The following is a 25,825-nucleotide window of genomic DNA, read 5'->3' as shown; positions in this document are numbered from 1 at the left end:
ATCATCAAAACCTATTCAAACTTAGACTCATCTAAAGTGTCTAATGCTAACAGAATATTTATACTAGTTAGACCAACACAACCAATCATCAAAACCTATTCAAACTTAGACTACATTGTCTAGTAGACGAACATAATCAATAACACATGGCATATTTATACTAGTTAACCCAAACTCACGAGTTGTGTCAAGTTCTCTCTTAAGATAACTTCTAAAGAGGTCTTACTAATCATTCATGATTACAAACAAGAACACGAACTACTCTTGGCTATCACATCTTAATCACCCCTTAAGACTAAGACCTCAAAATAAGTAACAAAAATTATCAAAAATATAAGACAATTTTATTTCACTAGGTTTGCTTCACCTGGTGAAGAATCACAAATTTTTCGTTCACCTACAGAAAGAACACTTAGGCATTTATGAATACTAGAAGATTGTATGGAACATACATATATCTTTATGTTCTTATTCTTCATATTGATTCCTTCATATAAGACTTTGAAAGTGATTTTTGTTTCATCACATTTGTTATGATATGATCTTCTTCGATAAATTTGCCCACTACATTGTCTTAACATTGTGTTGCTTTAAGAGTGATGACTAAACTAATGGAACCTCCCCTCCAATTCTTGTGGCAAAAGACTCAATGAGATTGAAAAAAGTTTTAAACTATTCAGGTTTCTTAGAAAAACTCATATTGTTCCTCTTTCAAGGAAGGATCCTTGAAGACCAAAAGGAGAAAGCATTTAAGCAATTCAATTCTCATTCATCGAAAGGTGAGTGCTACGTGGGAAAAGGGTTTTACATATAGATGGCCTAGGTCCCTTGCTTGGCCAACTTAATTGAGACTAAAAACAAAATTTAGATGTCCAGATGTAAAGGTTACACAAAGTAACCTTTGAGTGACATGTTCTAAGTGATGTGGGAATTGGAATCATTTGGCAGAAGTACCCACGAAACTTTTCATCATAACCGAAAAATTCCATAACAAAAGTTTTCTTCTCCTTGATGTGGAACTTCTTGCTCTTCATGCTCTTTTTCTATGCTCTTCTTATGTTGTAGCTTCCCCATACAAGGTTTAATTGGAAGCCAAAAACCAGTCCACTTATGACTATACAAAATCCTAAAAATTACAAAGAAAATAGAAACATATATAGGTTGCATAAGCCTTAAATAAATAAATGCATGTACAGTGAAGTGATACTTGGATTTTAAATTTTAGAAATTAAAAAGAAATTGTTTTTATATTATTTCATGTTTAAAGTAGGTGCAAAGTTGTGTGATGTGACCACGAGCTCCTTAGGGTTTTAGGGAGGCAGAACCCTCATTTTCACGTTCTTTCTTCACCTTTAAGCATTTTTAGAGACCTTTGAGTAGCCATTGAAGGCATCCACTCCATTTTGACGTTTCTGCATATTGGAACAACACCCAAGTTAGGGTTTTTCACGTTTTCTGTATAGGTATATGTTTTTTGCACATTGCCTCCTCTGGTTCACATTTTCTCTTCTCTTCTCTTCAATTGAATGACGCATTTTCGTTTTCCTTTGAGTTGTAACTCGAATTCCATGGTTTGCTAAACTCTGTGTATTGATTCCTTGAAGAAATTGAAATGAAACCTTGAGGTTGTTGTTCTCTATTGCAGTTTCAGTTCTATTTGCTCTTCATGCTCTTCAATCTTTGCTTTTTAGAAGGAATACAAAATTGGTAGATGCTTAATCATAGTTTTACATTGTTGTTGTGCACTTTAATCAGCATTTATTCATGCTTAATAGGTGTGTGTTGTGTCACAATTGCTTAAGTTGTGTGAGAGAAGTTGAATGATGTATGTTTTTGCTTAATTGCATGATGAACTCATTTTTTAAGTTTCGCTTGGTTGCCTAATCATGAGTTTCATGAGAGTTAACAGAACCAAGTAATTCCATAACCTATTATTTGTGGAATTTCAATTGAATCAAGTCAATATTGTTTTTGTCATTGTTTTATAAATTTGCAATTATGTTTTTTGATTCTGTGTTGAATTTTTGAATCTGCCAATTCCCCCCCCCCCACCCGATTGGGTTTGTAATTGGAACCTTTGGATGAATACATTGGTCATTGGGAGACGACCTTAGGTTAACTCTTGAGTACTACATTTAAACTGTTTTATTTGGTTAGGTATGACCTCAATCAATTATATTTGCTTATAGGTCCATATCCATGACTATTTTAGGGAACCTCTAGACCACATGTAAAGGGTTGATTAATATTGAATTTAAAAGACACCTTTGTGTGTATTTGTGAGCTTTTTTCTTGGGAGAGTGTTCTACTCTTGGTCTTATCTTGAACCTTGATTCAAGTGGCGCTAACCACCACTTATCTTGGTTTAGTGAGACTTTGCTCCCCCCCAATTGGCGTGCCTTCCCCATTTCCCCTTCTATTATCTCCATCTTTTGTTATTTGAATTCATGTTCTTATGTTCTTTATTTCCATTAATGCTTCCACACCCTTATTGTTCGCTATTGTTGTCTTGTTTCTTTGTTTCAATTGAACCTTCTCTTCCTCTCTTTTGAGCTCCTTGAAGTGCACCTTCACATCTAGATAACCATTTGATTATCTTAATGTTCATTGGGAATCTTCTTGGAGTTATCTTAAGAAACTTAACACAAACACATTGCACTCATTTTAAATATAAGATGGATTTATATTAGGGTCTAAGTCGACTCAACTCGACAAGGGCCTAAGATGACTATGCTTAACCAACCCAAGTCTAGGTCAACTTATCTTAGCTCGAATCAAACTGGGCTTAGCTTGACCTAGTCTTAATCAAAATAGGCCTGAAGTGGTTTTAATCGATTTAGAATTGACTTGGGCCTAGCCTAACTCAAATGAACATGGACCCATCCAACTCAACTATATGTGGGTTGCCTGAACTTAACTCAACCTAGGTTCGAATGAACTAGGTTCAACCTAGGTTTAGGCCAACTCACGTCAACTTGGTTTTGAGCCAACTTAACTTGATCTAGGTTTGGGTCAACTTAGCTTGACTGGACTTCGGGTCAACTCGCCTTAATTTGGGCTCAACCAACACAACTAGATCAAGACACGAGATTACTTGTCTCAAGTCGGATCTAGACCTACTCAACTTCACCTAGACTCGGATTGGCTCGAGGACTTGATTCAATCCTAGACTAACTCGGCCTAACCTTGCGTGAACTCGTCCCAATGTGATCTTAATTGAATTTGGCTTAACTCAACATTTCAATGTATGATAAAACTTGTAAAATTCTTTATGAAAAAAATAACTAACTAGTCACTACAAGAAAATCCCAAATTAACAACTAATTCTAGTGATAAAAAATTGTTAGTCACTGTAGTGACCAATTTAGATACCAATTTATAAAATAAAAAATTATTGGTTACTAAAATAGTCATTATTATGAATAAAAAATTATAATTGATTTTTAAATTGGTCTATAAAATTTAGCTACCAAGATTTTTTTTTCTACCAAAGAAATTAGTTTATAAATTGATTGGTAAACATTAGCTATTTAGGTTTTGGCTATAAAAAAATTTAGTATGTAAATGAGTCTCTAATAAATTAGTGATTAATTTAGTTACAAATTATAATTTTTCAGTTATAATAATAGTTACTATTTTAATAACCAATAAATTTTTATCTTATAAATTAATATCTAAATTGGTACTGTATGATTATTATCATAACTAACTTTGTATGATTATTATCATAACTAACTTTATTAATAAAATTAGTTATTATAAAAGAATTTTATGAATATTTATACGTGACTTTATTTATTTATTTATTTATCTTCAATCCAGTACTTTTTATTTCCCCTTTATTTCCTTATTTATTACCAATTATTAATTTAATTTTCATCTAGTCTATTTTGTTATTCCTAAAACGTTACAACGCTTGACATTAAGAAATATTTCACTTCCATTCTTTATAAATTATTTCATTAGTTTAACAATGCAAAAGCTTCATTAATTATCTCATTCATGGCTAATTTTTTTAACTCAAAATAATATATATATATATATATATAATAAACATCTCACTCTCAAATTCCTAATCAGTCCAAAAAAAATTCATATTATACCAATAATCTCTAGTTATAAAAACGTATTAAAAATTTAAACATGATATACTCCTTCTCATACACTCAACTCCATTGTCAAAAAAACTCCCAAGTCAATGAAGATGCCGTACTAGTCGGAAATTTTGGTGGTTACCAAATTCAGAAAAATATTGCAAATTATTTACAAAAAATAAAATAAAAAATCACGAAAACCCTGTGCATGCCTTTAAAAGCCCTTATCGTTTGAACAGAACTTCACATCTCTGTGGCTTCTTCTTCTTCTTTCGTCTCAGTCTCTCATTTTTTTTTTCACTCTCATCAACAATGGAACTTCTCCAAAATGGAACCAAAGCCAAACCCTCTGAAATACCCCTCGTCAATGGAACCGCGTTAACTCACCTCAACTCGCTCTTCCAAACTCAGTTCTCCGGTAATATCGATCCTTCCAGAGCTTTCGTCTCCAAGGTCAAGCGTCTCATTGTAAAGGTGCAGTTTTTCCATTTTTCACTCTTTCGTTCTTCATTGTTTTCATCATATTATTTTCTGTGAGAAATTCTCAAAGAATTTGTTTTCTTTTTTTATTTTCTTTTCACGAAAAGAAAAAATTTGTTTTGTTATTTTTCTTTATTGTTATGATATCTCTGTTTCTTTCGTGCATTCAATGATCTCAAAAAAAAGTTAAAAAGGGTTTTACTTGAGACAATGTTTTTCAGTATATTTATTCAGAAACATCGAAAATTATTTTCTTTCGTTTTCTCTGTTTTGTGTGCAAATTTTTTAATATTGGGAAAAAAATGAAAATAATATGTAGAAGAAAACAAATAAAGGAACCCAGAATTTTAAATTTCTAGTTTTCTTTTCTCTGACGAACAAGTAATGAAAGTGAAACCCTTTTTATCTTTTCATATTTTTATGTTTCTTTGTTCAAACTTCAATATTTTCAACAATCGAAAATGCTATGATTTTAGCATCACTGTGGCATAAAGCTAATGGTATAGTGATTTTGTTTTTACTTGATTTTCGAGTTTTTTTTGTTATGAACATATAATTTTGGAAAGCTGAGAAATATTCTTTATGAATTTGTTATCAGTGTATGGAGTGATATAATTTATTTATTAAATTTTAAAAACAGAGTGAGATATAAGGTGGTTATTATTAATTTTTTCAATGAGAACTTGTTCTTTTAATCTCTATTAAATATATAAATATTCTGTTGCACATGGTCTGTGTCTCTTACGATGTCTCCTACGATGAGTCTATTTTATTTTTAGTTTGTTTTTATTTGAACTAAAATAAAAAAAATAACAAATAAACTCTAGGTTTTTTTTTTAAATGTATTTTCATATTAACAGATAACAATTGCATTGAGAAACATAAGTATAAATTATATTCATTATTTTAAATTATGTATAGATATAAGGATGTATTTGTATATATTTATTTCGTTTCTATCTTCATATTTATTTTTGTTTTAAATTGATAAAATATTTTTGAGTAAGTAGTTTATTTTAAAAGAGGAAAAGTATGTTTCTTTTATCATATCATTTTGTTTTGTTTTTTATTTTTACTTTTTCAAGAAGATTATAGATAGAATAAGAAGATTATAGATGGAATGGTATGAGTCTTTACTTTCTTTCTTTTTTTCTTTTTATTGCAAACAAACAAAAACTAAGATGAAATTTTTCTTTCTTTTTTTCTTTTTATTAAAAACGAACAAAAACTAAAATGAAAAATTTCTTTCTTTTTTTCTTTTTATTGCAAATAAACAAAAACTAAGATCAAAAAGACTATTATTGACATGCTTTCTAGTACACTTTGAAAAACAAGCAAAAATAATTCAAAAATAAAAAATAACATAAAGATGTATTTGTTGCCAAGTGATTAGGTATATTTTTAAAAAGATGTGATCCATATTTTATCTGTAAAATACATAGAATATTTTAGGTTTCGGTAGACATTAGAAATCATTTCATAAAATTATTGAGTGTTTAGGTTGGTGATGGACTTTTGTCAATCTTTTCATAATACTATTGCCAACCCTACTCAAAATTATAAGGTGTAGAGGTTCCCTCCACCTCACATTCTTTAAGATAAACAATTTTTTAAATTGATTTAAAAAAATAATTTAAATTTTGAAGTACTTAGCATAGTTCATGTTTAAGAAAAATGGCTGATATAAAGATAATTGGTTGTTGAAAACTCTATTGAAAGTTGAAAAAGTAGTTTTTAGATGAATGTTATTAAGCCAATCTAGTGAGCAAAAAATATTTAATACTATTATTTATTTTAAGATGGTATATAAATATGTTTTTGCATGATTATATTTATATTTTCTAAATAAAAATACTTGTTAAATAGTAATACTTTTAGGGCTTTGGTTAGTTTTTAACTTTTTGTTTAAACAATATATATTTTATTAAGATTAAAAGTAACATAAAATAGTTAGACAGTGATATAATTAAAAGGTTAAACAGTGCTAATCAAGGAGTAGTTTTATTAAAATAAATTTCTTAGTTTTAAAAGAGATAAACAATTTTAGATTAAAGTATTGAAATAAAACAAGATGATTATAAATCATTGCTATAATTTAATTTTAAACCATACTTCAAATAATTTTTAAAATCAAATAATAGGAAAACTTTGTTTCACACATACATTTATTTCATAGTATGTTTAGATAAATAATTTTAAAAAGATTATTTATTTTGAAATTATTTTGTGAAGAAAAGTATATCGTTTGCATATATATATTTTTGAAAGGTTACTCACATATTTTGTTCACAAAACCTGATGAATTGATGTGATAATGACCCGTAATTGTTATTAGGGTTAGATATTAAACAAGAACAATATCCTGATTTGTGTGGCCCACAAGTGTTACACGTGGCAGGCTCTTACGTACCTGAACTCTGACATCTACATCTGTGTATCTATCTTTCTCTATGAAAATCATTTCTAAACCTGTAGATTGTTGGTGTTTGTTTGTATATTTTTATATGAATAAAATATATAATATTAAGATAAAAAAAAACAAATATTAAAATAAATAGATGAAAAAGTAAACAAATTCTTTAAAAGTTTATAATAGTAAAATAAATATAAGTAAAAGAATAAATTGACAATATTAAATAATTAATATTTAAGATACTTGTTAGTATAATAAATATGGATGATAACATAATTTCTTTAGTATTTTTAATATTATAATAGACAACAAAAAAAATATTTAGAGCACTTATTTATCAATTAAAAAAGATAAGTTTTTTAGTATTTTTTTAATATTATAATAAGGTTTTGATTCTATATTAACTCTGGTTGTTGTTTGTGTTTTTAAAATATATTAGTTTTTTAATTTTAAAATATATAAAAAAATTAATATACAAAATTTAGTGTATAACAACGTACTTAGAAGGAATAATATAAAAGATCCTTCCGATAATTATTTTCACTCGCGGAACTGCCGTGCTGAACTGACTCGTTGAGTCGCCTTACTCTCTCTTGACTCAGAGCAATTAAATTTTGGCATCACCAATATCGAACTTTCAATCAGAGACGGAACCACCAGAAAGTATTATTATTATTATATATATATATATATATATATATATATATATATATATATATATATATATATATATATATATATAGATTACTTCAACTATGTTAATTCTTAATTTTTTATGATGAACAATTTATAAGAGTATCATAAATAAAAATTAATATTTTTTGCAATTATATATTTGAAATATAAACTACACAAAACACTAATTAAATATATATCTATAGTTAGTAATAAAATTATTTATTTTTATAATAATTAATATATATTCATAATTAAGGATTCCATTTTATAATAATTTTGTAACCGTTATATACTTATTTGTAAATTTTACTATTTATCTATATATCTCATTATTTTATCATTTTATATAAATATTTTTTAAACTTAATTAACTATTTCTAATAAAACATTACGTGTGATAAAATTACAAAAATTATTCCTTTTATAATTATTTTTTGAAAATATTTTAATAATTATGAAAATTGAAATTTTATCTTTTATTACAAGTAAAAACGTATATTGATATATAAATTAAACACTGTTTTGTCAAATAAGAATATAAATATTAGTTATTAGTTTCATTCTATTATATAGTATCTTTGTAATTATAGTATAAATAATAGTTATAATTTATTAAGAAAAAACTATATTAACTATGTTAAAAGTTAATTATATCAAACTAAATTATTTTGAGATGACATAATTGCTTTGGAAGTGGTTTTTGAAGCGTATTAATATTTAATTTGTTTGTCTTAAGTTTAGAACAGTGTATTTAAATCTAAACCTTGGTAATATTAGAGTGTTTTAAATTTCATGTTGTCATCCCTTAAACTATATTATTAAATATTTTTAATGTGTAAAATTTAATAAACAATCTTTATTTTCTAACAGATTATAATCAAATCAACATGACAATCTATTTTCTTATTGAAAACCTGTGCTTGATGTTTAATCCTTGAATCTTCATATGTATGTTGAGATCTAAGTTCATTTTTCTCTAAGTTACTGACTATTGATTAGCCATTCTGCATGATTCTTTTTCACTTTTCTGCAGATTTACTTGTTTTATGTTCTTCTTGCGTTACTTAATTTATTAACAGATTTTATTCATAATCTTCATTGAAGGTTGGAACAGCTGTTGTTACTCGAAGTGATGGAAGATTGGCACTAGGTAGAATTGGAGCTCTTTGTGAGCAGGTATTGAAAAGAAAATTTTAGGGTTACATATCTTAATTGCAATGTATTTTGTGTATATGTGACTTAAATTTGTGTTTCCAATGAAATTGTGGCAGCTTAAAGAACTTAGCTCTCAAGGATTTGAAGTCATACTGGTAACTTCAGGTGCTGTTGGCCTTGGCAGGCAAAGACTTAGATATCGCAAATTGGCCAATAGCAGGTTCCTAGAATTTATCTTTTGTGATGATTGTATATCTTTTTCAATGAAAAATTATATTTTGTCATTTCCTATTACATGAACATTTTGTTAAGCAATAATGGATTTCACACATTTTTGTGTTCATAGTTTAAGTATTTTGATGTTTTAAACCCTATGATCATGTTTATCACAGAAAGTTTTAGACCCATTTGTGTGATTAAGAGTGAATGCGGGTAGGACTGAAGTTGCTAATGAAAACATGTTCACTTTCTATTAATTGAAGGTGAGAATGATTAACCTGAAAGAAATTGTTTGTTTGTGATACAGTTTTTCTGATCTTCAAAAGCCACAAGGTGAGCTTGATGGTAAAGCATGTGCTGCTGTTGGGCAAAGTAGTCTCATGGCTCTCTATGATACCATGTTCAGCCAGGTTGCGACAAAACTGAGTTGCTTGATCCAATATTGTTTTATTTTCTTTAGTTACTGCATTTTCAAATGATTTTGTTGTTTTCTGCATATTGATGCTGATATGAGATTTTTCTGGGTGCAGCTTGATGTGACTTCTTCCCAACTTCTTGTGAATGATGGATTTTTTAGGGATGCTGGCTTCAGAAAACAACTTTCGGACACAGTGAACGCGTTATTAGATTTAAGGGTTATCCCCATTTTCAATGAAAATGATGCTGTTAGTACTAGGAAAGCACCATACGAGGTAGGCTGATTTTTCCTCCTCTGTTTCATTTGAATTATCTCTACTTTTTATTTTAAAAAATTTTAGTTTTTTCCTTAGATTACTATCTTAGTTTGTTGAGATGGTTTGACAAAAAAAAAAAATCTGTTGCAACAATATGTTAATTTGATTGACAAAAAGAAAATCAACAATATGAATTTGTAAAATCTGATGTGATCATCTTAAATTGCAAGCACTGTGTGCAGGATTCTTCTGGTATTTTCTGGGACAATGACAGTTTGGCTGGACTATTAGCCTTAGAACTTAAAGCTGATCTTCTTGTTTTATTGAGTGATGTTGAGGGCCTTTACAGTGGTCCTCCAAGTGACCCAAACTCAAAGTTGATCCACACATATGTGAAGGAGAAACATCAAGGGGAAATTACTTTTGGAGACAAGTCAAGATTGGGAAGAGGGGGTATGACTGCTAAAGTTAATGCTGCGGTTTGTGCTGCTCATGCTGGTATCCCTGTCATTATAACTAGGTACCTTTCATTTTTGTGTAGTTCTTTTAGCCATATAGAAAATTCTTTCACCAAAATATTACTTTTAGTTTCACTTTTTCTAAATACCATTACATAAACTGTTTTGGTTGAACATTGGGGAGTCACCTACTTATGCTAAATTTTTCAACCATGAATTCAACATCCAAAAGGGAATGGTTTGAATTAGATTTTCTTATGAAGTGCTTTGCAAAGGAATGGTTTGCATCAATTGATGTGTTCCTTTGCCCCCCTTTTTATATAACATCTAAAGTATGGATATCATATGAGAAGATAAGGGAATGTAGATATATATTCCACTATGTTAGAGTATAAATTATATCTAATAGTCTTCATGAGTTTGAAAAAAATAAAATGTTTGTTTCTACCATTGCTATTTATGGCGGCTCGTGAATCATGTAATTCTAGAAAGAAAAAAGTTGAGAAAAGAATGAAAAGGATTCTAATTTTTGTTGTGAGTTATAATTTGGAGGTAAAGCAGAGTTGAAAGTATAGATTAGGAATTTGCATTTGACTAACTTTGTATTATTTTTAAACCTCTCTTGAAGTGGCTATGCTACAAACAATATCATACGGGTTCTTCAAGGGGAAAGAATAGGTACTGTCTTTCATAAAGATGCTCACTTGTGGAGCAATATAAAGGAAGAGAGTGCACGTGAAATGGCAGTTTCAGCACGCGAGAGTTCTAGAAGACTTCAGGTGAATACAGTTGCATGTTGAGTAATTCCTAAATTGATCTTCCAATGATAGCATATCGACATTTTTTCTAAAGATTTTTAATACGATTTCCATCAAATACTATAAGTGTTGTTATATTCATCCTTATAAACCAATTTAAGGCTTATTAAATAATAATCAGTAAAATTTATCTGTCTTGTATTACTCTTACCATTGTAAATGTTTTACCTAATGATTTGTGCTACTATTTCTACTATATTGTCAATATAAACTCCAAACTATTTCTTCTTTTGTTGCTACTGCAATTATTACTTCTCAACACAATGAATTGAATTAGGGTAGTTCTAGAATTATATTTGATGTTTTTTGTATCAGATCCTCAAATCTGAAGAAAGGAGTAAAATATTATTGGCAATTGCTGATGCATTGGAGAAAAATGCAAGTGCAATAAGTCTTGAGAATGAAGCTGATGTTGCTGATGCTGTGCTTGCTGGATATGAAAATTCGTTGATATCACGTTTAACCCTGAAACATGAGAAGGCAAGAGTTTAATTGGTTGCATACTCTAGTTGAATAGTGAAGGATAAGATGCATGATTTTCTTTATTGTTATTGTCAAACACAGATTTCCTATGTTCCAAAGCATCTCTTATGAAGTTTTTCTTTTCTAAGCGTGTTTTAATCTAACCTCTATCTTTGTACTTTACAGATCTCTAAGCTTGCAAAGTCTGTGCGCATGTTGGCAGCTATGGAAGAACCAATTGGTCAAATTTTAAAAAGAACAGAGGTGAAAAATGAACACATTATAATTTTCACTGGTCTTGATTTGAGAACACATTATAACCATTGCTTTGACTGAAACCATATGTTTTTAAACTTCATGTTCTATTGTTCAACACTCATGGTGACAATGAGGATTATTGTTCTCTTTTCTCAGATAGCAGATAAACTCATCCTGGAGAAAATTTCATGTCCTTTGGGAGTCCTTCTGGTTATATTCGAGTCTCGACCAGATGCCCTTGTGCAGGTTATTTTAAGATTTTTATTCCTTCTTTTCTTACTTCCTTCTTCAATAAATTATGTTCAAGGTGAAAACATTTGAGCATGATTACAAATTATCAAGTTAGTATAAGTTGATTGTTGTTTCACTATGACATGCAATGTTGGTTTGTTCAATCTTTTGACAATAAGTATGTTGTATGAAATTTTAGTTTTGGATGTTGACCTTTTAGTGATATGGCTGAATGGATTAACAGATAGCTGCATTGGCAATTCGAAGTGGGAATGGTTTACTGCTTAAAGGTGGAAAAGAAGCCCAACGATCAAATGCAATCTTACACAAGGTTTACTATTTATTGATTTTGATTGAGGCATTTGTTTGATAAGGTTTACACAATGATTAATCTTTCATTGTCGTCATTTTAATCATGCATATGTTTCTATCTTTCATTTTTTTGTTTTCTGTAGGTCATTACTTCGGTGATTCCAAATACCGTAGGTGACAAACTTATTGGCCTTGTGAATTCAAGAGATGAAATTCCATACCTACTTAAGGTTGGATACTTCTAATAAAATCCCTCAAAAATTAATTTCTCTTCAATGATTTGCCACTAATTATACTCTACCTCAGCTTGATGATGTGATAGATCTTGTGGTCCCAAGAGGCAGTAATAAACTTGTTTCTCAAATCAAGGAGTCAACAAAAATTCCTGTTCTTGGACATGCTGGTAGTGTTCTTGTATAAGTTTCCTATTTCTTATATAAAACTTTTGCTGAATTTATTATTTTTGTAATGCAGATGGAATTTGTCATGTATATGTCGACAAATCAGCTAAGATTGATATGGCAAAACAGATTATTAGAGATGCAAAGACTGATTATCCTGCAGCCTGCAATGCAATGGTAACATTTGCACATCCTTTACAATTCACTAAGTAAAACATGTTCATATGTAACATTCCACTCCTTTTGGGTTTTACTAAATTGGTGTGTATGGTGTGATTGGAATTTATAGATTATGCTCATCAAAATATTATTGTTCTGGTATTCTTAGGAAACTCTTCTTGTACACAAGGATCTATCAAACAATGGTGGACTTAATGAGCTTGTCGTTGAACTCCAACGTGAAGGTATGACTTTAACTGCAAATGGGTTTTATGGCAAACAACATTGATCCAACTTGAAGATTTTTTTTTTTATTTTGGAATTTTTAACAATTCCCTTCATGGGATGAGAAGAGATTTTGTTATGTTAATTTTATTATGTAAATGTATATATATTAGATCATATCATGATATACTTGTACAATGAATCAGAAGTAAAATGTGCATGTTGAGGGAAGAAAAAGTAATCACAAAACAGAGATTGATATTAGTCTTGGAAATTGTAGAAGTGAGTTCAAAAGAACAGAGAGAATGTTTTATCTTGAAACAAGTTTTTCAAAGGAAAATCATATGTAATAGATATTGTGGGTTATTCAAGTCAAGAGAAATAAAACTCTTGTAGCAAAAGCAAGACAAGAAGTTGAATCCATTTTCATGAAAATATGGAAGAGGATTGTTTAATATGAAAGTATTCCAATTTATTTTTGTCAAATTTAAAACCTGTCAAATTTTCTTTTCTTGATAAATGGTGTAAGCAACATGCATCCTATTTTTTCTTCACAGTCAGAAAAGACTTGTATGAACAAAGACAAAATGTTTTGCAGGTGTTAAACTGTATGGTGGACCAAGAGCTAGTGGCATACTAAATATTGTTGAAACAAGCGCTTTTCATCATGAGTACAGTTCACTTGCTTGCACAGTTGAAATTGTAGAAGATGTATTTGATGCTATTAACCACATACATGAACATGGAAGGTATGTTAGGATCCTCCAAATATTTTTCATCCCATTCTCTTGTCATAGCACAATTGTGTTTAAAATTGTTCTTACTTTCTTTGTTTTTGCAGTGCTCATACTGAATGCATTGTTACAGAAGATCGTGAAGTTGCTGAGACTTTCTTAAGTCAAGTTGACAGGTATGTGACAAATTAATTGTGTCTCTTTCCAATTGCTATTTACACTCTTCTAGCTCACAAGATTTGAGTTATCAAGTATGATTTAGCATTAGTTTATCTTCAATAAATTATTCTATTTCATTAACATTACTTTCCCATTCCCCCCAAATCAATCCATGGATCTGAAAGTCTGTGCAATCTGTAAATTTCATACAATCAATCATCTATTTTTCTGCACACAAAAGATGTTTTCTTTCTTCTCACTTTCTTCATACATGGTGCCACATGTTTCCTTAATGACAACTCTGATAACTTGACTATGAATAACTCTTGTTTCTTCCTGATACTTACTGTGGAACATATGCAACTTTGCCTTGTGTACAAACAGTGCTGCAGTTTTCCACAATGCAAGTACACGATTTTGTGATGGAGCACGCTTTGGCCTTGGTGCAGAGGTAACGATCTTCTACAAAACTCATTGCTGTTAGTAACAATAACTTCATTTTCTCATTTGGTTCCATTAACTATTGAATAGGTTGGAATTAGCACAAGTCGAATTCATGCACGAGGCCCAGTAGGAGTAGAGGGTTTATTGACGAACAGATGGTATGCAAATCTAAGCTCTTTCCATCTATAGTTCCAATGATGAAAATAGAAATTTCAACGAGGAAAGATTCAATGGTTCAAATTTTTCTTTTGTGGGTCTCTTCAGTATATAATTTTATTTTACTTTTGCAACTATTAAACTAAAACACAGTTACTTCCCCCCACCACTTTTGCAAATAAAGTGCAATGAATGATATGAAAAAGTATGTTTAAAAAACAACCTATAACTCTTTAACTTGTAAATCACAATACCATTCTAGGCTTATAGTTACATTATCCAACTTTTTTTTGTTCTTATTTTCATATTTTGTGGATATAATGCAGGATATTGAGAGGGAGTGGGCATGTGGTTAATGGAGATCAAGGAATCAATTACACGTACAAGGAATTGCCACTAGAAGCATAACTTTGTATTTAGAACTTCACCCTCAAGCAAGGATTCAATCAGTTGCAAGCTAATATGCTCCCTCAAGCAAGCAACATCTCTGTTGTGTGCTGTTATGATATGCAGAAGTGGCTGAGATGTTGGCCATGTATAATGGTAACTATCACTTCACCCTTTTTTCCAGGGCATTTTTCTTACCTGGAGCAAGTTCATGGGAGAGGAAATAATAATATCAATGTTTGTATTCAATTATATTGCTCCTTGGTGCTCTTTTATATCATATTTCAGAGTTTGCATAACAGCAATGTTATTACAGTTATATTCACTGTATACTAGTGAACTTGAATAATTATGGAGAAGTTTTTATTATAGAAATTCTACTTTGTTTTATGCAGAATTGTTCTCAGTTTACTGTTGATAGAGGTTTAGTTGTACGGAACTTTATTGGCATATACATCCATTGTTAATCAAACGCAGTTATTTAAATATAATATTATTTATTAGTGTCAAATTTACTAAAATATTTGTAATTACTCTCCTTACATTCTTCTACTAAATACATTATTAAATATTTTAGCACAATAATATTTAAGTAGGAAAAAAAAAACAGAATAAAATCAATAGATCTTTTTAATTCTTAACTGTCAATCAATTTTAATAGATAACGTAATGCAGGGTCAATAAATTACCTTTAGTCTAATATTTCATGAAAAGAAGGTAAAGAACTTATAAAATATTTCATGAAAAAAAAAAAGTAACAAACACTTATAAAATTATAAAATTTTCTTTTTTTCTTTTATTAAAATGAAGTTTTATGGATGTAAAACTTGAGAAATGACCTAATCTTAAAGTGCTGCATTTTGTTTTTAAATGAAATAAAGATTTGTAGGATTTAAAGCAAACTTTTTTAGAGTAGTGTTAATGTCTAAGTGCTTTCTTACAAAGAATGGCTTTAGAGGAAGAAAAGCAAACATTATTATGGCATATAAAGACTGCAGTTTGACTTTATTATTGTTTGAACACACTTAAACAAAAATAATTTAGAAGAAACTAAAGAGATGCAAAAGCAAGAGGAGCAACTTATAGAAAAAAGATGGGTTCAAGAAAGTTTGAGTCCTTATGTTATGCCAGTAATTCTGGTACCTAAGAAAAATAATCATGGAGAATATGTAGTGACTGCAGAGCCATCAACAATATCACTATAAGGTATCGTCATCTTATTTTTATCTAGACTTAATGACTTGTTTGATGAAATACATGGTATTGTAGCATCCCCATTAAATGAAATTGTTAAGAAAGATGTGAGGTTTAAGTGGGGAATAACAAGAGGCTTTTGATAGCCTCAAATACAAACTCACACATGCACTTATCTTAGCTTTAACAAATTTTGAAAAATCTTCTGAGACATAGTGTGATGCTTCAAATGTAGGCATAGGAGGTGTTCTCTTACAAGAAGGGCATCCTATAGCCTATTTTAGTGAAAAGTTAAAAGGGACGATGGGAAACTATTCTACTTATGACAGAGTTATTTACCCTAGTTAAAACTTTTCATACTTAGGAACATTATTTTCTACCTAAGGAATTGTAACTTATAGTGGTCATGAATCCCTTAAATATCTTAAGAGCCAAGATAAACTCAATAAAATAGGCAAATGTTATGGCTGATGCATTATCTAGGAGGCATGATGCATTATTATCTATGGTTGAAACTAAAATACTTGGTTCTGAACCTTTTAAGGAATTGTGATATGATGTTCATGATTTTGGTGAAATCTATAAAAATTGTGAAAAGATTTTTATAGGCATGATGATCTTTTTAAAGAAAAATAAGTTGTGTGTACTTAAAGGTTCAATGAGGGAATTATTTGTAAACGAAGCTCATGAAGGGGGATTAATGAGACATTTTGGGGTTCGAAAGACCATAGATATATTGCATGATCATTTCTTTTGGCCTCACATGAAACATGATGTGCACTCTTTTTGTAATAAATGTATTACTTGTAAGCGTGCTATGCATCATGGGATGTTTATGCCTTTACTTGTTTATAACTTTTCTTGGATCGATATTTCTATGGATTTTGTTTTGGGTCTTCCAAGGACCAAAGGGGGAAAAGACTTTATTTTTTTTTGTGGATAACAAGTTCTCAAAGATGGCCCATTTCATTCCTTGCTACAAGAGCGATGATGTCAATCATGTGGCCAATTTATTTTTCAAAGTGGTAAGATTACATGGCATTCCAAGGAGCATTGTTTCAGATGGAGATGTCAAATTTTTTAGCTATTTTTGGAAGGTCTTATGGGGTAAGTTAGGTACAAAGCTTATTTTCTCGACAACTTGTCATCCCCTTAAATCGATGGACTGACAGAAGCACTAGTGCAGATTTGGGATTTTACCTCGCCTTATAGGCCTCGGTTATGGCGGAACCGAAGCCTATAAGGAGGCGGTGGCAATTTTGAAATTAAAGGGAACTTATAGGCCTCGGTTCAGTCAAAAACCGGTGCCAAATGCCGCTTTAGGCCTCGGGTCTTAAGAAACCGGTGCCAAAGAGGGGTTATAGGCCTCGGTTAAGGAGGCCCGAAGCCAAAAGGTTGTCAGAAATTGACCTATAGGCTTCGGTTAGGGAGAAGTCGGTGCCAAAGAGGGGTGATAGGCCTCGGGTGTTAGGAAACCGAGGCCAAATCGTTTGATTAGGGTTCAAAAACAGAACCCCTTCTTCCTCGCGCGCGCAGCTGCCATTTCTCCTCTGCAAATTCCGGCGACCACGCGAGCCTCCTGCCACCACGCGAGCCTCCTGCCACCACCACGCGAGCCTCCACGCGAGCCTCCACCAGCCACCGCAGTCTCGTCGCGCCTCCAGCCACCACCACGCGAGCCCCCACGCGAGCCTCCACCAGACCGGAGTTCTTTCTCCCGGAGAACGGCGCCACCGTCCACGGAATCGAGCTCCCGCCGCTGTGGATGTTGCCGCCGTTGCAGTGTTTGATGTAAAGAAGGAGCAGCGAGGTGAGGGAGATTATGGTGGTCAAAACGCATACCACCACCGCTATGCCAGGTCTGAACGGCGGCGAGGTGTCATTTTCGTTGTCGGGCGGCGGCGGAGCAATGATTCGTTGGGGAGTGGGAGGTGGAGTTTCTCTGGTGTGTGCTGCGTTTGTAAGGAGTAGAAGGAGAGTGAGGAGGAGGAGGAAGATGGAGGGTGCAGGAGCCATGTGGGGGCGCGGGTGGTGGTTAGCTGAGGAGGGTGAATTTTAAAAAAAAAAAAAAAAAAAACACCATATGGCCTCGGGTGCAACAAAAACCGAGGCCAAAAGGGTTATCGAATTTAAAAAAAAAAAAAGGCCCATATGGCCTCGGGTGCTTGGAAAACCGAGGCAGAAGCGCCCTCTATGGCTTCGGTTCTTAACCGAGGCCAAAAGCTATGACCTTTTGGCCTCGCCCCAATATGCTTCGGTTCCCGAACCGGTGCAGAATATTAAAAACAACCGCTGCCAAAGGCCCTTCCTGCACTGGTGAAGCGGTAAATAGAAATCTTTCACAACTCCTTAGATGTTTTGTAATCAAAAATTTGAAAACTTGGGAGGAGTAGTTACCTCATATGGAGTTTTCTTATAATAAGGTAGTTCCTTCTACTACTCGGATGTCTCCTTTTAAGGTAGTATATGATTTTAATCCTTTAACTCCATTAGATTTGTTACCTTTCCCTGATATTGATTCTATGACTAACAAAGATGGACTTGTCAAAGCTACTTTTGTCAGGAACTTGCATAAAGAGGTAAAGGCCCAAACAGAAAAGAATATGGAGAAGTTAGCCTTTAAGGCTAACCAAGGGAGGAAGAAGATCAAGTTTGAACCTGACAAATATGGGTGTGGTTTCACTTTAGGATTCACTTTAGGAAGGAGAGGTTTCCATTTAAAAGGAAATGTAAACTTTTACCAAAAGGAGATGGACCATTTCAAGTTCTTGAAAGAATCAATGACAATGCTTACGTTGTTGATTTACCTGAAGATTATAGGGGTAAGCTCTAGTTTCAATATTAATGACTTGTCTCCATTTGATGGAGGTTCGAATTTAGGGAGGACTATCCCTGAATTCCATATAAGAAGAACTTGAAAATAACATTTACAATTCAAAAGACCTATGACAAGGCAAGGAGTAAAATATTAGAAGAACAAATATATTCAAGGCAGCAACTGAAAATTCAAAGGATATGAAGATTATGGTTGAAAGCACATTCAAAGGATAATTCTTAGGAAAATTAGTTTATGTTTTTATGTTTTTGGACTTTGGACTTTCTTTTAGAAATTAGTTATGTTTCTATGTTTTTGGGATTTGGGATTTCTTTTAGAAATTAGTTTATGTTTTTATGTTTTTGGGTTTCAGACCTTTTTTTAGACTTTCCGGTTTTTCTTAAACTTATGCTCTATATATATATAGAGGTATCAAAAACTGATGTAAACATGTTAGAGTCATATTATATGCATTTGTATTATTTGAGAGAGAATTTTCTTGGTTCTTATAATAAAAATTTGATTCTTATCAAAGATTAACCTCTTTGTGACAAATTTTTACTTAACTTATCAATCTAAAAGATTGTAACGTTCTTCATCTTTATCTTATTCCAGTTATCATTTTCTAACTAGGATCGTATCAAATAGCACAAGCATGTTGAAACTTTTGTGAGCGAAGTCTTGGACATTTTGGGCATCTTTTAAACCAAACCCAAAACCCAATAGTTTCTCCTCCAACATATAAAGGTAATGTTACTTCCAAAATCACTGATTGTTGCATTCAACCAAAAAACAAACCACCCCTCGCAAACACCTCAATTGCTCCTAGAATTCACTTTTGAAAACTAATAATTTTTTTTATATAACTTAAAATTATCGGATATACAAATTAAAATAAATTTTTAAAAATACTGTATAAAAGATTTATAATAGTTTTAGAAGCTTTTACCATTTTCTTTTCCAAAATAATACTTTTTAAAGAAAAAAAAATCTTTAAATAGACTTATTAGAAAACATTATTTCTCTAAATAGATAGTAAAAATTAAAATAAGATAAAATTAATTTAAAATAATTTTTTGAAAATGCTAAAATTAAATTTTAATTTCTTTAAAAAAAATAATTTAACGTTTTTTTTTTTAATTTTATAACATTACTTTTGTAATTTAATTTTGAGTAAACTTATTAGAATTGTTTGTAAGAAAATATTGAGAAATATAAGAAAAGTTCAAATTTTAAAATATTAATATCATTATTTTTATTATTATTGATGATAAATATTTTCTATTATAATATTTTTAGTTTCAAAAAATCAATAACAAATTTAATTTCAAATTATATTAAAAAAAATCGTGTTGCTTTTTTATTTTATTCCTTCCGTTGAAATAATTAAAATTTGAACTCAGTAATTTAATTAACTATTTTAAATTAATTTTTCATAATTTTAATTTTTGTTCTCCTCATTTTAGAAAAACAATAAAAAAAAAACAGATCTATTTGAGAAAATAATGTTCCAATAAATCTATTTAAGATTCTTTTAAACTATATTTATGGTTGGAAAAGTTGGTTTTATCTATTCAAACAATTCCAATATATTTATCTTATTAAAGATTATATATTTTAGTTTTCTTCTTTCTTTCGTCCAACGTAACTTTACTTCGTATATTCTCACTCAAATATCACATCACATGCATAAACTTATAAACATGTGTCTTTTTTCTGAATCGAACATGAACTTAGAAACATGTTATGGTAAAGATAAAAAGAAAAAATTGTGATGGACATATAAACTTTTAAACACGTACAATCAGAAATGGTTTACATATAATAAATTTATTGATTTAAAATGGCTTACAAGTCATAAATGTCATGGTTAAGTTACTAAACTGGTAGTAGTGTATCTACGACCATTAAAATCTTTCAGAAAATTGAATAGGTTAATAAGGATGTGTTTGAAAATGAGAAATGATGAAGAAGTCATTGATTTAGCCATCATAAATGCGAGTTGATGTGTTCAACAGTACTGTTGTTGGGCTTAAAGGGCAATGGTGCTGATTTTCACACCACAATGAAGTTTGTGTTTGCATCAACTCATGACACTTGATGATATCATCCTGCAAAAAAGGAGAAAGACCTAAATGAAATAAGATTCTGTAAATTATATCAAGAATAAACTTTAAACATAACTTTATCTCTACAAAATCAATTTCTAAAATGATGTTTACATTTATAAATTTGTTTAAAATAGATTTTAGATAACACCACGATTTTGGTTGCGATTATTTTGATCATTTGATATCATTTTTAGAAGTGAATTTTCCATCTAACTCAATCATATAATATTATTTTAAAAAATGAAGCTTGTGTTTGCGTCAACTCATGACACTTGATGATATCATCCTGAAAAAAAAAATACCTAAATGAAATAAGAATATGCAAATTATATTAAAAATAGAATTTTGAGCATTACTAATCCTATATAACTGGTCAGTAATGAGATTTACATTCATAAATTTGATTAAAATAAGTTTTATATGGACTTTGATATCATTTTTCGATGTAAATTTTAAGTCTAATTCAATTATATAGAAAACTAATTTAAAAGATAAAATTTGCATTCATTTATATATTATAAATTCGTCTTATTTCTGATCGATATGATGAAATCTCCAACAAATTATATGATATCTGTAAAAAAATATTGAAGCATAAATATGAATCCCTGTTGATTATTACCTTTTGACTACTTTGGTTCAAGAGTCTGAGAATATAAGCAATGTAAGTATCTGATGTTTGTGGAAATAAGTGTTCAAGAGTGCACCACAATGCAGATATGCCAACAATGCTTGGTCTGAATTCCAGCATTTTCTGATCTGCAATATATATAAATGTTGACATCCCTTTGTTGTGAATACAGAGAATGACTAAATTTTTTAATTAATTTTCAACTATATAGTTGGGTTGGTTGGTTTATATTTAATATTAAAACAAAAATACACTAAATAATCAAATTAGTCAATTACCAAATCAAGTTTTGGATCATGTTGCAAAAGATTCCATTTCTTTTCAATCTTTAATTTTTTTTTCTTTTCATTTTCTATTATTCTCCACTCATGAAATTTTACTTAAAAAAGTATAGATAAATTAAAAAAATTAATGTGAATAGAAAAACAATTTTTGAAACTAATTAAGAACTTTTTTTTTAATTTAGAATATATTTTCAATTTTAATTTAAAAATGGAATACTTCCTTTTATCTTCGAGTGTTTATAAAAAGCAGTGGAAATAACTTCATCTTATTTTCACTATTTTTTAAAATAAACCTTAAAAGATAAAAATTAAAGTAAAAATAAAGTGATCATTTTATAATTGTTCACAAATCTCAGATCAAACTAAAAAAATATCATGGTTTTCACACATACCTAAAGTAGCTTGGAGAAGGAGTTCAGTGGCTGGTGAAATAAGCTTCCCATAAAGATGATATTCCAAGAAATCACTATCCATCATTTCCACAAAAGAATAACTTGTCACTGAGTTAAGTTGCCACCCCAATGCCTTCAAAAGGATCAACTCCATCTTCAAAATTACACTTGATTCGAACGAGTAATTCAAACCCTCGACCTAAAAAAAATTAGTTTAGATATTAATTTATAAACTAAAAATTATTTATATATAAAATATTCTTAGATTTTAAATCGATCATTAACATTAATTATAAATATTTTTACTAGATATTATAATTAATGTATTTCGAAATTACATCATAATAATAACATAAAAAAAAAACTAGCAAAGAAGCTGAAACCTTCTCTGAGCTTGGTATATTGAAAATGTATTTCTTTTTCTGTCAAAACATAAAATGATTGATGTAATGACAGATTAATCACCTGAATTTCATGCAAGGAAAGTGGTGACTTCTCATTGAACTTTATGGCAACTGATAAGCAAGAAATAGAAAGCAATTCAAGCATCCAGTATTTCCAATCCTGGTACAAGTAATCAATGTTCATTAACTTTTCTCAGATATACTCAAAATCTAACAAGTGTTGCAGCAAAGTGATAAACACATATCATATTCGCCAGAAACCCTTACATTGCTTTGACAAATGGATACAAAGCGATCAAGATAATTAACAGCCAAGAAAACTGTTCCCAAAGAAAGATTAAAGTGACTTCCACACTGCATACACATGAAGGAAAAAAGTTGATGAGTATGTACTTTCACACTGTGTTCAACATAAATGGAAAGAGAAAAAAAGTACAGGGTATATGTGTATAGTATAAAGTTGTTTAATAGTCTCAGAAATCATTTCCATTTCCATTTTCTACCTACACAAATGATTAAAAATGTCGCATATTTTAGGTTTATTGTTAAAAACAAAGATAAAGTGACATTCAGTTCTGCATAAACAAGTTTTTTCTGCAAGTTTTCAGTTTTTCTTCTTATTTTTTCTCTTCTTTTTATGAAAAAGTTCATCTCACCAATATAAAAAAACCTCCAAAAGGGAAAAAACTGACCTTGACAAGCCATTGAATAACTCTACACCTAGGAAGAAACAAATTGTTGGAGTGCAAGTACTTTGCATAGTCTTGTTCAGGCAAAGAAGAACCCTCCTTCTCTAGATACAGTGCAAAAGCCTCTTCAAACTCTTTGTTTTCATGACTCTTGAGTGTAACAATGTCACCAATTTCTTCTTCAAAGGTGTTTTCAGAATTCGAAAGCCACACCTCATCACAGAGCAAATTATCCATGCATTCACAGACCATGAACAGAAAGCTAAGAACACAGACAGTAGTGTGTTTGGTGATAACCCTTTTGGAAAGCACAGATCTTTAAGCATGTGGTTGAATAATCACAGTGAAACAATGAAAAATTGAAATGACAAAAATGAAGTGAAAGCAGACATGATATAAATAGGTGTCAGATGATGTTGTGTGATGAAAGAGTAGAAAAAACAGAAGAAGGGTTGTTTTTGTTGTGATTTATGATTGGAGTGTAAGAAGATGAAGGGTAGAAGTTGGTACTTGGTGAGTGAAAGTGAAGTTGTGTGATAGATAATGTTACTATATATGAATGGTGATGGGATTGAAGTTACAGTATAACACATTGCTATTTATATGTATGAAGATTGAAGATGATGATGGGGTAGTTAGGGATGGTACCAAATGGCAAGGAGAAGTTAAAGAGGGAAATAAAAAGAAGGACACATCCCTTATGAAATGGGGTAAATGCAAGAGTGAGTTTCTTGTCAATTTGTGACCCTAACCCTAATAGTGTGCGTGATTGATTGCACGAGGATGATGTTGTCCTTATGCATGTGCATGTCAGCATAAATGTTTCTTTCTCTCTCCTACACACTTCATATACTACTCTCATTTTGTTTTTCTTTAAGTTCTATAAATATATATATCTTTATTTTAATTTATATTTATAATGTTTTTAATCTCTTCTGGTTCTTAGGCCAGACTAAAAGCGATAATAGTGTATAAAAATTAAAAGAGATAAAATAGTATGGTAATGAGTAAATGAATAATTGTATCAAGTAATTATTTGATTCTATAGACAACATTTTCAATCGGTCGTCACTGTATGAAAAAAAGAAAAGCAAATTATTAGTTTGTATATATATATATATATATATATATATATATATATATATATATATATATATGCACTGTTACTGTTTCTTTCACTTTAATACTTAAAAAAAGTTTAGTTCTGATATATATGCCTTACAGGGAACTAAACCTTAAACTATTTTTTTTATACTTTTGAAATTGTGTTATTTATTTGCGAGAATATTTGAAATATATATATATATATATATATATATATATATATATATATTTTAAAATATTTACATGCCATAAATAAGTGATGGGGTCCAAGGTTTGATGATTTTTTTCTCTTAATTTACAATTAGAAGACACTACCGACAGTTTCTTAATTTAATTAAGACTATATCGACAAGGTTAGTTATTTTTATGAGTAAACATATTTTTATTATGGTTTTAGAAAACAACAGTGCTTTTATTTATGAAATAATTCGAATAGAAAATGTGCATAAATGACCTTGTTTTAAATCAATTTTAATTAAAAAAATAAATGTAAAAATATATTTGATAAAATACGAAAGTTGGAATTTTTACTAAGATTGTTTTGCATCAATTAGTATTTTTCTTTAAAGTTTTAATATTTGACTGATTTAGGATGTCTATGTCCATTAAATACAAATCTATTATTCACTGTGAAGTTAATGTTTACAACCTTTTGCATAATTTGTTCTTCAATCGGTGGAAACTTCATTCTAATATATATATATATATATATATATATATATATATATATATATATATATATATATATATATATACTTACCTAGTCACTTTTTTTCAGCTTAATTTAATTTTCCATATTAGTGAAATTTAATAATTCTCTTAATTCAATTTTTGTGACTCAGCCATAAGAAAGTTTAAGAACTTGTAATATAAATCACAATTGGAGCAAAGTGAGTCTAATTCTTTTTGGATTTCTTCCTTCAAAACCGTTTGATTTCTTTTTGCACCTCCGTATATGCATAAAAAGTCCAAATTGTTCATAACTAAAAAAATATAGATTGCTGCAATCCTAAATTTAGAAATATATTTTGAAACGTACAATTTAAACAAAATATTCTTAATCGTATAACCATAAATACAATTTTTTTCAAATTTAAATATATATTTTAAATTGTACAATCTAAAATAAAGTTTTAAATTATGCATTTTAGAATACCTTCTCAGATACAGAAATATACTTCAGATTAAGCGATCTTAAATATACTTTTCAATTACAAACTCTAGACTACATTTCAAAATCCAAAATTATATTTCAAATTGTAATTTAGATTTTCCTAAGACTCC

The 25,825-nt window shown here is 30.0% G+C and overlaps 2 protein-coding genes across 2 annotated transcripts; one reads left to right on the top strand and one right to left on the bottom strand.

The window, feature by feature from the left end:
- The first annotated feature begins 4,291 nt into the window (after window positions 1–4,291).
- Window positions 4,292–15,307, top strand: LOC114165791 (delta-1-pyrroline-5-carboxylate synthase-like). Its single transcript, XM_028050373.1, has 20 exons — window positions 4,292–4,568; window positions 8,770–8,841; window positions 8,937–9,040; window positions 9,347–9,449; window positions 9,570–9,731; window positions 9,956–10,233; window positions 10,800–10,950; window positions 11,305–11,469; window positions 11,638–11,715; window positions 11,866–11,955; window positions 12,185–12,271; window positions 12,396–12,482; window positions 12,559–12,655; window positions 12,727–12,830; window positions 12,982–13,057; window positions 13,636–13,786; window positions 13,879–13,947; window positions 14,315–14,381; window positions 14,462–14,532; window positions 14,857–15,307. Exons 1-20 carry the CDS (start codon window positions 4,407–4,409, stop codon window positions 14,936–14,938), a joined length of 2,256 nt encoding a protein of 751 aa, XP_027906174.1. The 5' UTR covers window positions 4,292–4,406; the 3' UTR covers window positions 14,939–15,307.
- Window positions 15,308–21,318: 6,011 nt separating this feature from the next.
- Window positions 21,319–23,674, bottom strand: LOC114165181 (putative cyclin-D7-1). The gene is made up of 5 exons (XM_028049844.1): window positions 23,441–23,674; window positions 23,016–23,102; window positions 22,810–22,908; window positions 22,345–22,543; window positions 21,319–21,323 (listed from the first exon to the last, which is right to left on the bottom strand). The coding sequence occupies exons 1-5, from the start codon at window positions 23,672–23,674 to the stop codon at window positions 21,319–21,321; spliced, it is 624 nt and encodes a 207-aa protein (XP_027905645.1).
- Between the last annotated feature and the right edge of the window lie 2,151 nt (window positions 23,675–25,825).

This window comes from Vigna unguiculata, chromosome 10 (genome assembly GCF_004118075.2).
Source record: "Vigna unguiculata cultivar IT97K-499-35 chromosome 10, ASM411807v1, whole genome shotgun sequence".
Lineage (NCBI taxonomy): Eukaryota > Viridiplantae > Streptophyta > Magnoliopsida > Fabales > Fabaceae > Vigna > Vigna unguiculata.
The sequence above is the reverse complement of the archived record's forward strand: the minus strand, read 5'-3'. Positions and strand labels throughout refer to the sequence as shown.